This window comes from Daphnia carinata, chromosome 3 (genome assembly GCF_022539665.2).
Source record: "Daphnia carinata strain CSIRO-1 chromosome 3, CSIRO_AGI_Dcar_HiC_V3, whole genome shotgun sequence".
NCBI classification, from domain to species: Eukaryota; Metazoa; Arthropoda; class Branchiopoda; order Diplostraca; family Daphniidae; genus Daphnia; species Daphnia carinata.
This window is the reverse complement of record NC_081333.1, coordinates 12,257,228-12,271,167: the sequence shown is the minus strand read 5'-3', so window position 1 is coordinate 12,271,167 and position 13,940 is coordinate 12,257,228. Positions and strand designations below refer to the sequence as shown.

The following is a 13,940-nucleotide window of genomic DNA, read 5'->3' as shown; positions in this document are numbered from 1 at the left end:
CTTTGTTTGTTTTCCGAAAAAGGGGATGTATAAATAAGAACCCGGAGAAACCCTACACACAAGTTGATGAATAACCTAATTCTTCCCGTTGTTCCAGCAGTCCATCTGGAATTCCGCACACACACGCACATCAATTCCAAAACAGCCGGAAGTTTTTTGGAAAAAAAAAAAAAAAAAATTTCATTTTTCTTTTTAAATTCAATTATTTTTTTTTACCTTATGCAGCCAATGTTTTTTTTTTGTGTGTGTGTTTGAAATCGGCTGTGTCTTTCATTAGCAAGTCCATGTGTTCGACGACCCTGCTGGAAAAAAATGTTTTCTCCAAAAAAAAAAAAAAAAAAAAGAACTCGACGTGTTTTCAACAAATAGCACCTGGGTGGCAAAAATAAGAAAATAGGGCGCGGTGCCACATTTTCTATAGACCGTGTGTTGATCTACCACCTTTATTTATCCTTTTGCAGACGTAGACAGCTTTCAAGTGGCACTGCATCGCTAATGACTTTCACAATCTTTTCTTTTTCCCCCGCCTCAGAAACATTATCGTGTCGAGAGACTATATGTGACCCTTGTCCACTGCGTTATCAGACCTCGCCCTATTCCTTTTGCCAACAAAAATTCAGTTACTAAGAGAGACTGCACTCGTGTGTACACATTGTTTCAAAGAGAGTCACTGTATCGCAAAGATGTTGCCCCATTTTTTTTTTTTTTTTTTAAGAAATTAAAAAAAGCGTCTCTTGACATGAAAAATAATCGTGTATGATCCATATTAAAGATGTAGTGTTTTTTGTTTAATTCACATACACACACACACACACACAAGAGATGAGGGAGGGGGGGGGCCAATCCAGCAAAAAAAAAAAACTCGATCAATTCTTTCTTTTTTAATATATCACAGTTACAAGCACAAATTGATTGATTTTACAACGACACAGAGAGAGGGGGGGGGACAAATGAAAATATAAGCGCTATTGAAAATGATGTATCGGAAAGGAGCAAAATCCATCGTGACCATATCAGAAAAAAAGAAAAAATTATATTTTTTTTGTTAATTTTTAGGAATTTCTTTTATATTTAAAGGCTAAAAATATTTCCCTCCATTTCCGTGTGTAAAAGACTTTTTTTTTCCAGCGTGTGTGTGTGTGTGTGTGTTCCGTTTAAGGAAAGGGGGAGGGGAAATGCGACTAGTCACGTGACTTTGCCCGCACGTTCGATGAACCCATTTTTCTTTTTCTGTTGTCAATTTTTTTTGCATCTCCTACATTTCAAAAAAGAAAAAGGGAAAACATACAAGGAGGTTCAACTGATCGAACAGGAAGACTGTCTTCGTCAAAAAAAAACAAAAACGAATACTGCAATCGCATTAAAAAAACAAAAAAAAAAAAGACGACCGAACACATCCAAAAATACACGGCCCCTGAGGATCAAACAATAAAAAAGAGGGAAAGAAGAAAACGCGTGTGACATCAGAAAATAACATGGGGGGGTGCATCCCTCCTCATTCCAGGTGAGAAAAGATGGCGTGTAAAATTCAAAGGACTAGCAAAAGGATCCGAAAAAAAAAAAAAAATTATTTTTTCGTCATACACACACAAAAAGTCACACACACACACGGGGAAAAAAAAAAGACAGCGTAGCTGAATGCCAGCCCGCGTTTTCCTATGCAACATTCAAACTCATAAATATGCGTGAATCAAAAGACAAAAAAAAAAAAACGTGGGGTGGAAAGTAGGATGACGACAAGGAAATGAGAAACAACGACGGGGAAAAAAGAAACGAGTCGTCCAAATTTGTTTTTTTTTCTCCAGTTTTTACAACTCGACTAAAAATGGGTTTCCTTTTTTTTGAAAACATTCGAAAATAGATATATAGATATATATATTTATGTATATATAGACCTATGTGGTAAAAATTGTAGTATGTTATGTATAGAAGAGGCACGTCAGAGATATAAAGTTTTTTTTTTCCCTTTTTTTTTTTTTTTTTTTTAGAGTTTCACGTCTGTCGTGTGTGTGTGTAGGCCGCCATTTTCGCGTTGACAAATGAGCCTATAACAATCGGACACAAGCCGGAAAGGGATTTTCGCTTGTTTCGTTTCATACACACACAAAACAGGGAAACGGAAAAAGAATGTTGTCGTTTTCTCCCACTTCTTTTTTTTTTTTTCGTGAATGAAAATGACAAATCCAGCGCCGAAAATCCAAAAACAAAATTTTCCTCTTGATTCCTACCCTCACAAACTAGTGGACGATAAAACACACGAGAGAAAAAAAAAATATGGGTTCTTTAAAAAAAAAAAAAAAAAATGAGGGTAGGATGATTCGATGACGCTGGATTGCTGATGGACGACAAGGATAACACACACACGCACAAACACACATATTTAAAAAAAAAAACTGATGCGGGAATCCGAAGTGTTTGGGTAAAACGGGGCGTGTTTCAAGGAATTAAAAAGTTTTGAAAAAAAAGAATGAAAAAAAAAACGGAATAAGCATCACATTGAAAGAGAAACCAACTAACACAGTAATCAGCCTTTGATTTTGAAAAAAAAAAAACTATTTTTTTTTTGTTTTGTTTTCTGAGGAAAAACGTCGCTGACAAAGAAAAAAAAAACATGGCGGCCGCCTAACAAAAGAAAAAAAAATATGGTCGGGTGAAAAAAAGGGAATGGCGATTCCATCAAAACATTGTTGTTTTTTCAGCAGTGAAACTTGAGAGGCTGAGCGGATGCATGCATCCAGGCTGGTGAGGACGTGACGTAACGGTGACTTGCGGCGGCCGCAGCAGCGGCTGCAGCGGCCACAAAAGCCGCTTCGGCCGCGGCCTGAATCGACGATGGATTCGGCATCCATTGGGCCGTCGAATAGAGTCGCTGCATTTTATCGGACGTGGTAGACATGCCACCACCAGACGATGGAATCACTTCGGGTGAACGCTTCCGGCGCCTATTGATCACCGTCTGCGGTTGCGGTTGTTGCTGTTGCGGATCGATATTGTGAAAAGCGGCCATCTGGTAAGTGGGCTGTTGTTGTTGTTGTTGCTGCTGTTGTTGCTGTTGTGGTGGGGCGTAATTGAATCCGGCGGAAGAGGCGGTGGCGCCGGCCGGAGGACTCCAATGTTGGTTCATCCAACCCGCGCCGCCGCCGCCGCCCGTTGGCCCCGCATAAACATTGGGAGGAGGACCGGGACGAGCCGCCAAACAACAAGACGGGCATCCGCATGGAACTCCTCCACCGGTGGAATTCCGGATGGCACCTGAAACTATGGCACACACGCACAGAGAGAGAGAGAGAAACGGACCGTCAGCAAAAGAAAAAATTCGATATTTTTTTCCACAAAAAAAAACAACTATAGAATGAAAGCAAAATGTACGACATATTCTATTTATCTATTCTATTCCATCCTGTCAAGTCTCGACGCATTCACAAGGAAAGAGAACAAGGAAAAGGAGATTGTGACAAGAGAGAGAGAGATTGGGGTGGGCGGATCGTCAAAATGTCGGCCATTGGTTGACGTCACTGGAGCGGATGGAGGGGGGTAGAGAGGCTATCTTTTCATCCATCCAAGACGGATGGAAGATTCTACAAAAGCTATTCCTGAGTCTCTCCCCTCTCTTTCCATTTTGTATAGAAAAAAAAGAGCCAAAAGCCATTCAAATGTTTTTTAATAATACAGAAAAAAGAGAATCCGGCCGGATTTTATTCCCTTACATACAAAAAAAGGGAGGAGGGGGGGATGTCCATTATGACGACACGATGTCAATGTAATAATAGACGACAAAGAACGTTCCTTTTGGCCACTGGATTGCAACTCCAACGTGATAGTCGTGAACAACATTTTTTTTTCTGAAACAATGGCCGTGTCTTTTTACTACCTTCAGGGCCAATCGTTTTCCCAAACTGCAATTGTCTTTTGTGTGTGAAGCCTTCCTTTTTTGATGAGACATTGTGAAGTGAGGCAATTAAAAAATTGAATAATTTTGAGACGAATTCAACCGGAAGAGAAATTTCAGAGAGACATGCTGCTGCTAAATAGGAAACGGATTGGAAGTTCGAACAATCAAAGACGAGAGAACCAATTAATTTCTTAGAATCGTTTTTTCTTCTTCTCGAAAAAGAATGGAGAAATAAAAAGAATGGCTCGAATAGAAATCTAGAGAATCTTAAGCATTCTTCCGCTTCAGCGATATTCATTCGAATATAAAAAAATTGTGAGGATGCCTCGGACAAAGAAAGGGAAATGAGAAAATTCTGGAATGCATCCGCATGACCGGAATCCAAGCATAGCACAGACGAAAAAATAGCAAAAAAAAAAAATCATTTCAAAAAGAAATGGAATTCGAACATTTTTTTTTAAAAAAAAAGATAATAACGCAATACAGTCATAAATAGTTTTGCAACTCTTGCGACCGGATCTCACCTCCCGGAATAAAAATATCGCAATTTCGTACCAAAGAAAAATAAATTAATTCTTCGGTTTTAAAAAAGGCGTCGAATCGGTCCGGCAATAAAAATAGCGAAACAAATAACGACATTTTTTTTTTTTCATTTTACGACATGAAAAAAAAAAGAACGCTCCGGCTGCTGGAATATTACTCGCATGGCTGACAAAAGTCGTTTCAACAGGAAGACCCCATTTCGAAAGTCTGGGCGGTGGAGAGAACAAATTACACTTTTTGCTCAATGTTCACTTGAAAGAACGGATGATGTGGGTTGTAAAAAAAAAAAGTAGATTCCATGTATTCCCCCTCATTCTCAGACTACTACGCCATGTTGATTACCTGGTGTATTATTACCTTTTCCTCCCTCTCTTTCCACCCCCGAGGGCTATTAATCCGCTTGATAGAATATCAATAATATCCAAGAGGATAACAACAAAAAAAATCCCTCTCTCTCAAATAGATAAAGATGGCGTCCGGATAAAAAAGAAAAAAACGTCATTAAGAAGAGTTATACTATAAAAAAAAAAAGAGGGAAGGGCAACGAAGGGTATTAAATGACTTGTCAGGAGAGAGAGAGCGGATGGATTCCGAGGCCCTTGCGTTAATCGATACGAGCTAAAACCGAATAAAAAAGAGGAGGGGGAGGAAATGAGATTGAGCCCACATCACCTGATACCCCCCGACGCGATTCCACCCACACATAGAACCATCCGTGTACGCCAACGGATGAGGATGAAATAAGAAGACCGAGAAAAAAATAAAGAAAAAATGTGATGACTTACTCGTAGAGTTGAGTTTCTGTTGTTGCTGAATGGCTGCCGGATGAGTCTTGACGGATGCGGCGGATGGCTTGTCACTTTTGATACGAGTGCCTACCCCCTGCTGTTGGTGATTCCACTGGGGCGGATGGGACAGCGAGTTGGCCGTCGTCGTCCACGTCGACGGATGATAGCCAACAGTAGGCGTGGCCAACGACGTCACAGCAGACGGACGAGGAGGAGCGAGGATCAGGAGCGGCTGGGCGCCGGGTGGCGGACGCACGATCCGTGGCAAGTCGTATTCAACGCTGCAATCAACGTGCAACGGCGCCGAATAATCCTTCTTCGGATCCACCGACAGGCTCCGATTGACATTTGGCATCCGCACGGTGGTCGTCGTATCAGCTGATTTCATTGCAGATTTCAAATGGCCAACGGCCGCCATGTTGCTGGCCACTAACGATTCCTCGCGATTCTGATGTTTCTCTTGCAATGGCCGTCTGCAATCGTACGCCTGTTGGAATCCATTCAACGACGGATAATGTTGTTGTTGTTGCTGCTGCTGCTGTTGCATGTGACACATGGTGCAACCAGACGGGCAAACACTGGACGGAATGGACGAGGCTGACGACGGCCAAATTTGAGCGTGTTGATCAGACCAGACTGCTGCCGTCGTCGAACGCATCTTATCGGTGCATCGTCGTTTGGCAGCCGGAGGCACATCCACTGTCGTTGATGACGTTGTTCGTGACGACCAAGCGGATTCGGGTTGAGTCATTTTCATGACGGTCGATTTGCCAGCGCCAACGGCCGTTGTTGGTTGCTGGTGAAAGGCACCAAAAGTGCTTCCGTAAGCCGGAATAGATGCCGAAGAGATTCGAGACTGTTGTGATGTCGCCATCGCGTTGGAATAAGCAGAGAAAGAGCTGCTGCGATTCGAATTGCTGCTGCTGACGTCAGCCATGTAACCGGCTGAATAAACACCTCCGCCGGCCGGAATTAATGGAGGAAACGCACACAAAGCCGACATTGTGTATTGTGTATGTCGAGGCTAAAATGCCAGTCCTCTCTCCCCCAATGTGCCTAGGGAGCTTCTTTTCTCTCCGTTTCTCGTTGGGGGCCCTTCTTTTTCTTTCTTTTACAAATGGCTGCCAGACAGCACGAAAAATGGGGGCCTATGGCGGGGGATGGAGAGTCGAGGGTGTGTAGTACGTGTGTCTCGAGGACAGAAAAAAAGAACTTTTTTTTTCTGGGAACCACAAACACAATAGAAGAACAAAAAAAAGAAGACACGAATTTTCTGCGTTGGACACACTTGAAACACGAAAAACGATGAACACAGTATCACTAGATGTTATGTTGAAATTAATCCACAGACTAAATTTCTTTTGCCTTTTAAACACACAAAACGAAAAAAAAAAGGAGGAAATCAAAAAAAACAAAAGTTGGTAGAAGCCGAAAAATGTTTCCTTTCTTCTCGGGAAATGTTTTGAGTTGTTCTTGGTCTTGAGAAGCGTTTCGAAACGACCTTCTCTCTCACAGAGTCAGTAGGCAACTGAAGTCGGCAAAATGGGCGACACAATGATGGGGTGTGCAAATAGCGGTGGCGCTGGGATCGCCAAGCCAAGATGGCCGCCGCCTGGGTGCAGCCCATAAGCCCTTTTTTTTTTCTTCTTCTTTCTCTTTCCATTGAATCAACTCGCGTCATCAAGATCCCTATTCAACATCACGTAAACAAAACAACAACAAAAAAAGTTGTGGCTAACGTTCGTTTGGCTTCTTCTCCGCCGCTTGATTGCGAATGAAAAAAAAAAAAACAACTCGATTTGATATTTTCAGCCTCGTGGGCTACATATATATACACGAGTCATTTATGATTTTTGATGGATGACGGCTCCGAAATGGCGCTGTGCCGGAGGGGGGATTCTCCCTCCTTTTTTATTTTCTTTTTCTCAGCGGTCTTCGTCCCAAAGACACAAACAACAGCCAGCAGGAAGAAGAGATGAATCGAGAGTTTGATTGCTACAACAAGCTTCTTTTTTTAAAGAACAAGAACTGCACGTGGAACAAGAAAAAAAAAAAAGGGTTTGGGGATGCCAGGGCAACAAGAATTGGACACATGTGACGTTGGTCGCGAAAGAAGTTGCAAGATAAAAACCTGGAAAATCATCTTACGTACAGGATTGAAAATTTGTTTCGAACATTACATGGAAAAAAGGTGGCGAAGCATGCAATACAGGATATTATCATTTCTTTTTTGGTGTGGGATGTTAAACTTTCGGGATGTTCATTGTGAAGAAAATGTTGCAACCGGCAACGTCATGGGCCATCTTTCTAGTTTCTTTTGACACGTCAGTATAACGAGAAATCTACCTGCGTCATCTTCTTCTTTTTTTTTTTTTTTGTTGAGTACTAGACATTTTCTCCGTTCCTTTCATCTTTTTTCCTTTTTAACAGCCCTCCCCCCACAAAATATGAAATCCTTTTTTTTTTCTATGTTTTATTCATCCCCCTTCCCTTTTAGATTTTTGTCTGGCACAATCCGGACCATTGATTGCACCTGGCCCCCAGGTTTGTCTGGCCTTTTTTTTTTTTGTATATCTTCTAAGCCGTCGTCTGCTGTCGTCTATTTCATCATGGCCATCGATTCTCAATAATAATAATAAATTCCCAATGACAGAAAACGATTCTCGGAATGCTTTCTAGTCGTATACACACGTACACGTTAAACAGTGAGGAGGGGGCAGTTAAAAAAAAAAAAGATTATTTCACAAAAAAATAAAACTCCCGACATTCCAGCAATGATACGTTGTCTATACATAGTAGCTCGATCTCATCATCATCACGTTTAATTAGAAGCCATAAAAAGCCCTTCCACCTTAAACAACAATTTTTGTTCTTTTCAAAAAATAAAATAGAAATGTCTTTAAATTATTGTTGGGAAAAAAATGAAAAAGAATAAAAAAAAAAAAACCGGAGATGCAGTAGTTGTCAAGTATTTTTCTTTTTCGCTGCTGTTTCTTTTTAAAATGAAAACAATGGAGAGGTGGGGGCTGGAAAAGGAAAAAAAAAAAACATGTGTGTGTCTGTTGTATCATCGTATTTTGTGAAACACGCCATCTGACTATTAAAATAAAAACACTCGGGAGAATAGTAGTAGAACGAAATAGTTCTACAACTCCCGCAGTCGCTTTTTGTGTGCGTACCTGCGGGGCAGCAGCGCTCCAAGCGGAGCCAGACTTTGAACCCCCCCCCCCCCCCCCAACAAAAACACATTACACACACACACACACACCCCATTGTGTTTCTTTTTTTTTTCGGGAGAAATAAGGGATAGATAATAACACATATACTACTGGCCCGTTTCTATGAAATAAGAAAAAAAAAAAGATTGAGAGAAGATGAGTGGGGTGGGTTCTCTTCAGAGTTTTCAGACGGAGGGGGAGAGAGAGAAAGAAAAACCCAAGTTTCCTGTTGGGTTGCCAACTTAATGGCTATCCCCTCCAGGGGGGGGGGGGGGGGTTAGTGCGTTGTAGGAAAAAGGAGGTTTCCTTTTTTATTTTTTGGAAAAAAAAAAAGTTAATATACATATGAAGAAAAAAAGAAAGGGTGTAGGAGGGAACATTCAGGATTAACAATACGACATATTCAAAGAATATATGCACGTAGAAGAAAGATGATGATTCATGAGGATTTATCCGGAATTTTTCTTTAATCGCCGTTAGAAATAAAAAAATATTAACCGCTGCATTGGGACATTGAAAATGGCGATAATCTCACACCAGAGGTCGTCAAGGGATTGGCGTAATCGTCTGTGATTAATGACACCATATTAAAAGCCTAAAATATTATTTCGAAAGGATGTATTTCTTCTGACACGGCATCTTAATGGCACTGCAATTTCCTCGAGTCAGAGAGCAATGTACGACATTCTCATTTTTACACAAGTGACGATAAAAATCAAATTGAGCTGCGTGAAAACAGCGTTTGTTGATTGGCAAATAATGAATCATTGAAAAAATAAGGTCAATTCGCTTTCTCTTTATGTCGGTTAAAATGAAAATTGTGCGATCCCATTTAATCGTCACACACACAGCGGAACCGAAAAACGACACATACAAAATAGAAATAATTGACGCCGCGGGAGAGAAGGTTCACTTAAAAAAAAAAAAAAAAAACCCTCCCGCACAGGAAAAAACTCTCTCCGTTTTTGCTGCTCCCAGTTGGTCCCGACGAAAAAAAAAGAAAGATGATTTAAAATCATTGGGGGGTATATGCACACACACACAACTGGCTGTAATTTCTTTGTTGTTCACGGAGTGCTGGCCGTTGCGGTCGGTCAAGGGTATACACACAAGAAAAATTCACGCCGTTGGAATACGTGTGGTTTCTCCCTATTTTTTTTTAGTTAATAATAACAAACGGTCGTACATTTATTCGTTCCGCGCCCTCGGTGACCTCCCCCACATGACGCCATCGTCGGGTGTATAAATCGCTAGACGCGTTTCCTTTTTTTTTTTTTTTGCGCACACGCAACTGAACATTTTAGAAATTTCCATTTTTATTTTCCACGTCATCATTTCTCACTCTCATTGGCCGTGAATATACGAGGGATTTTTAAAAAAATTTTTGAATACGGAAGAAAATATATCCGGATTAAACAAATGGGACGATTTCATTCATTTCATTTAAAAAATATGTTTAAAGAGTTTGAATGTTTACACACGTCTAAGCGACGTTGTTTATATCCAAGGATTATTTAATCCCCACTGTCAAAAAAATAAAAGGAGATTGGATCAATTGATATACGAAGGATTGATTTTTTTTTTTCATAATTCAAAAAACACAGCTGCACTCACGATATTCATTTTTTTTTTTTTTTTCTGGAACAAGTTCTCCAAAAATGTGTTACACAAACATACTGGTATGAGGGCGATTAAGTCGAGATGGATTATATAATAAGCCCCCTCTCTTTTTCCCTTGTCAGCTGTTTGGGGGCATATACAGAGTCCGTGATCGGAATATATATATTTTTTTTGTTCAAGTGGCACGATAGCCCCCGTGACTCAGCATCGCTAGATGATAACAAGATCTTTTTTTTTTTTTGAGGGGAGAAAAAAAATATCACAAGATTATTGTCTATACCCCAGGTGGAATAAAGAAGGGCCTGCAACTAAATCGGATGCTGATGAGTTGAATTTCTGTGTGCCTTTAGCGATATATCGTGTTGTGAAGGGAAAATGAATTCAGTTCCAGACGTGTATATATATACTCGAGGGTTCATAGAATATTATTACAAGTGGCTGCAACGCGCTCGTTCCAGCTGATGCAGATAAGATGCACACATTTCTCTCCCCCCCCCCCCCAAACTTTTGTGTGCGTACGTTCTTTCGATTGGTTGCTGACGGAATTAAAAAGCAATCAGTTCCCTTTTTGCTTCTCTCCCCCCATACAGAGAGAGTCCCCTGGACTGACTATAGTTTCCTTTTTTTATGCTGGAACACCACATGGAACGCAAGGGGCTGAGGATTCTCTTTTTCACAGAGGCGGTGTCGATGGATCTATAGAATCTGTTGTTAAAAAAGGTTTCCTCCTCCTTCTACTTTTCATTTTACATCTCCTCCCTTCCACCCTCAACTTAGGCCTGTATGGTATAAATCAAGGTCGTAAACAACATCTCCTGGAACTTTTTTTGCGGCGAAAATGTTTGATCCGTTGGAGTCGTGCCGCGTTAAAAAAAAATGGAGACTTCTTTTAAAAAACATATCTAACAGCCCTATGGTAGATCTAGAGAAATAAAACGAAAATACTTGACCACGCCCACACCGTAAAAAGACTTGCACATCTCTATAAGAAAAAAAAAAAATGAGCTGCACTTTAAAGAAAAAACAGATGACGAATGAAAAATTGATACAATTATCCGTGATTGGTTGAGTGGCTATTCAATGGTACATCGGCCAAAGATAATTTGAGCGACCTTCTCAATTTGCCTTGGTTTGTGGCTATCACGGCCGAGAAACGACACTTGATTGCGATGATCCTTGAAAATAAAATGGACCAGGTTTCATCCAACAAAAAGGACTCCATTGATCGCAAAGTTGTTAAAAAAAAAAAAAAAAACCCTCATGCCATTAACTTTCGAGATTAGGGCGTTCCAGCAACGGGAGACGTCCATAAGACTTACATTCTGTGTATCATGCAATATTTATTTCAAAAGGGAGACAGCGACCGGTATATATATATATATATGTGAAAAGCATCATACATATAGATTACGTTGGCTGGGGGGAGTAGGGATCACTTGATACCACCGGGCAAAGTGCACCACAACAGCCTGCGTTTGTAAGGGAATATGGAAAAGTCAGTCAATCGTCATCATCAAGTACGAAAAAAAAAAAAAATGGTTTCTCATCCCATGTTTCCTAGCTGCGTTGCTACGGTAACCGCCTCCAAAATGTATATGAAACATGGTAGCATTCAACTGTATATCGGTAAAAATTAAATAAAAAGGAAGACTGGATAATAAAAGATCAGCGCCGCCCTGGTGTGCGGAACGCTTATTATTCTTTTATGATGTTGTGTGTGTGTGTGTATAAGCGAGTTTGGCAAAAGTTTTCGTCAGATGGTTCTATCTGCTTATTAAATGTTAGATAGGGCCCATTTTGGATAGCACACATGTTGTTGCTTCCGCCAACTTTGTGCCCCCCCCCTTCTCACTCAACTGTATTATGCATCTCTGTGTCGCTTTCGGGCACTTCATATCGAACCGTTTTGTCCTCTCAGTAAACAAACTTCTCCTTTGCGGGGAAAAATAGAATTTAGTTTAATGCCTGCATTTGGAATTAATTGTGACGAAAGTGAATGTAGTGCACGTTCTGGTTCTACATGCGGGTTTTTTTATTATTACATACACCTGGCACTTCACCTGCGCACACACAGCCAATGAGTTGGACGTAGAGGTGTGGGTCATAACAATCGGCAATGTCCTAAACGTGAAACAATAGCAATCTCAAAGTTAATGTATGAATTTATTTAAAAATAGAACACAATAGGCACCTCCCCTTTCATCGGATTTTTTGAAACAATCAAATTGAATAGGGTTGCTCATCAGTTTGAGTTTCGTATAGAAACCGAACGTGCAACAATAGGGCGCGTCACTCAAAACCTTTTTTTTTAAAACATTTCTTTTGTTTTCACGTTATTTATACACGGCGGACAGAAATTCGAGAGAGAATTGTTGATAAACATGTTTTTCTCTCGAAAGGCATATTTTAAAAAAATACTCCCGCAAAAGAATATCCCGCAGAAGCCGCAGGCAATGACTCACGGTCGATTTCGACAGAAAAAACTGACGTGGATATCGTGTGTGTCATTCACTGGCTCGTGAATACATTTATTTTGTTAGGTATTTATCCCCCCACGTTTCTCACATCTGTCATGTCCTTGCCTGTTTTTAGCGTACTGGTTCACCTAGAGAAAAAATAAGAGATATGCAAAACATGTGGCTTAACATCTATTCAAAATCTAGAGCACATCTGGAAACATCAACTTAAATTTTATTTTATTATACTTTGTAATTATAGAGGGTTTTTTTCAAATCGCTCTGTTCCAGATCTTGTCGCTAGAGGTGTTTTTTTACCTGAAAATAACGTTGTTTTTATTGAACCACAATGTTGTTTATAGGCTGCGCAAGTACGCCATCGGATATGATTTTGATTATAATTTTAGCAGAGCATGTGAAAAAAAAAAACTTGGGGCGACTCCCATTTAATGACTAGCCATCTATTTCTTGCATGCACATCGAAGTTTTAAAAACATTTTGAAAAAAAAAAAACATCGACGATGAATAACAAGTTTCTAGCCCTGCGGAACAAAGCCCCCTCTCTCTGAAATGATTATTCATGAAAATTCCACACAAAAGGCCTTTGAGATAAATCGTGCAACAGGGGGGTCGAAATAGGCAACAACAACTCGTGAATTTTGGGCATTTGTGTAAATTACTCCACGTTTGGCGAGAAAAAATAGGTAGTCCTCATTATATCCATATGTGAACACGTCTAGACGACAATCAATTCTTTATTTTATTTAACTGAATTTCCCCGGAAAAAAAAAGACATTGGCATACATAAACCGGTTAGATCGTGTTTCAATCTTGATTTTCAAATGCTTGTATCGATAAGTTTGGCTATTGACCGATGTGTATAACGAATTTTAAACACAACTTTAATTGAAAAAAGAAAATTATTCTTTTGGATGTTTAAAAACGATCCGAGAGGGGAAAATGAGGGGAAACAACTAATGGGTTGCCGAGCATTTAAAGTGCGTGTGTGTCGACGGTTTAATGACGTGGTAAACTGTTCATTTTTTTGTTTTTTTTTAAGGAAAAAATATATAAGTGGAAGAGCATTAAAGAGAAAAAAATGAACGGCGCCATTTTTGCCAAAAGGAAGGCCGGCAGCTGGAAATTTCGAGTCACTCGTGAAATGTTTTTTTTTCTGTTTACACAGACGTGCGACACACCCAACCGCACCCTCAAAAACACAAAAGAATCCAATTCGCAATTATTTATTTGAATAATTGAACCGATTCCAATTTTTTTTTGTTGCCAAACTTAACGAAGAAAATGTTTGTCCTTTTTCTATTTTATCTCCAAAAATAAAATCCACGTTGATTTTAGAAAAAAAAAGAAAACTTTCCATTTCCATAAGACGAAAAAGCTTTAGTGCAGTAGCACATGTCGTATA

General features: G+C 40.0%; 2 protein-coding genes across 3 annotated transcripts in view; one reads left to right on the top strand and one right to left on the bottom strand.

Moving 5' to 3' along the window:
• LOC130698569 (coactosin-like protein) overlaps nucleotides 1–4,475 on the top strand; it is a 59,332-nt gene extending 54,857 nt beyond the window's left edge. For both annotated transcript variants that reach the window (XM_057521248.2, XM_057521246.2), the window contains exon 6: nucleotides 4,465–4,475. The gene's annotated coding sequence lies outside the window, so the exon portion shown is untranslated. The remainder of the gene's footprint in view (nucleotides 1–4,464) is intronic.
• Nucleotides 735–6,820, bottom strand: LOC130698519 (centrosomal and chromosomal factor-like). Its single transcript, XM_057521187.2, has 2 exons — nucleotides 5,221–6,820; nucleotides 735–3,258 (listed from the first exon to the last, which is right to left on the bottom strand). The coding sequence occupies exons 1-2, from the start codon at nucleotides 6,224–6,226 to the stop codon at nucleotides 2,696–2,698; spliced, it is 1,569 nt and encodes a 522-aa protein (XP_057377170.1). The 5' UTR covers nucleotides 6,227–6,820; the 3' UTR covers nucleotides 735–2,695.
• Between the last annotated feature and the right edge of the window lie 7,120 nt (nucleotides 6,821–13,940).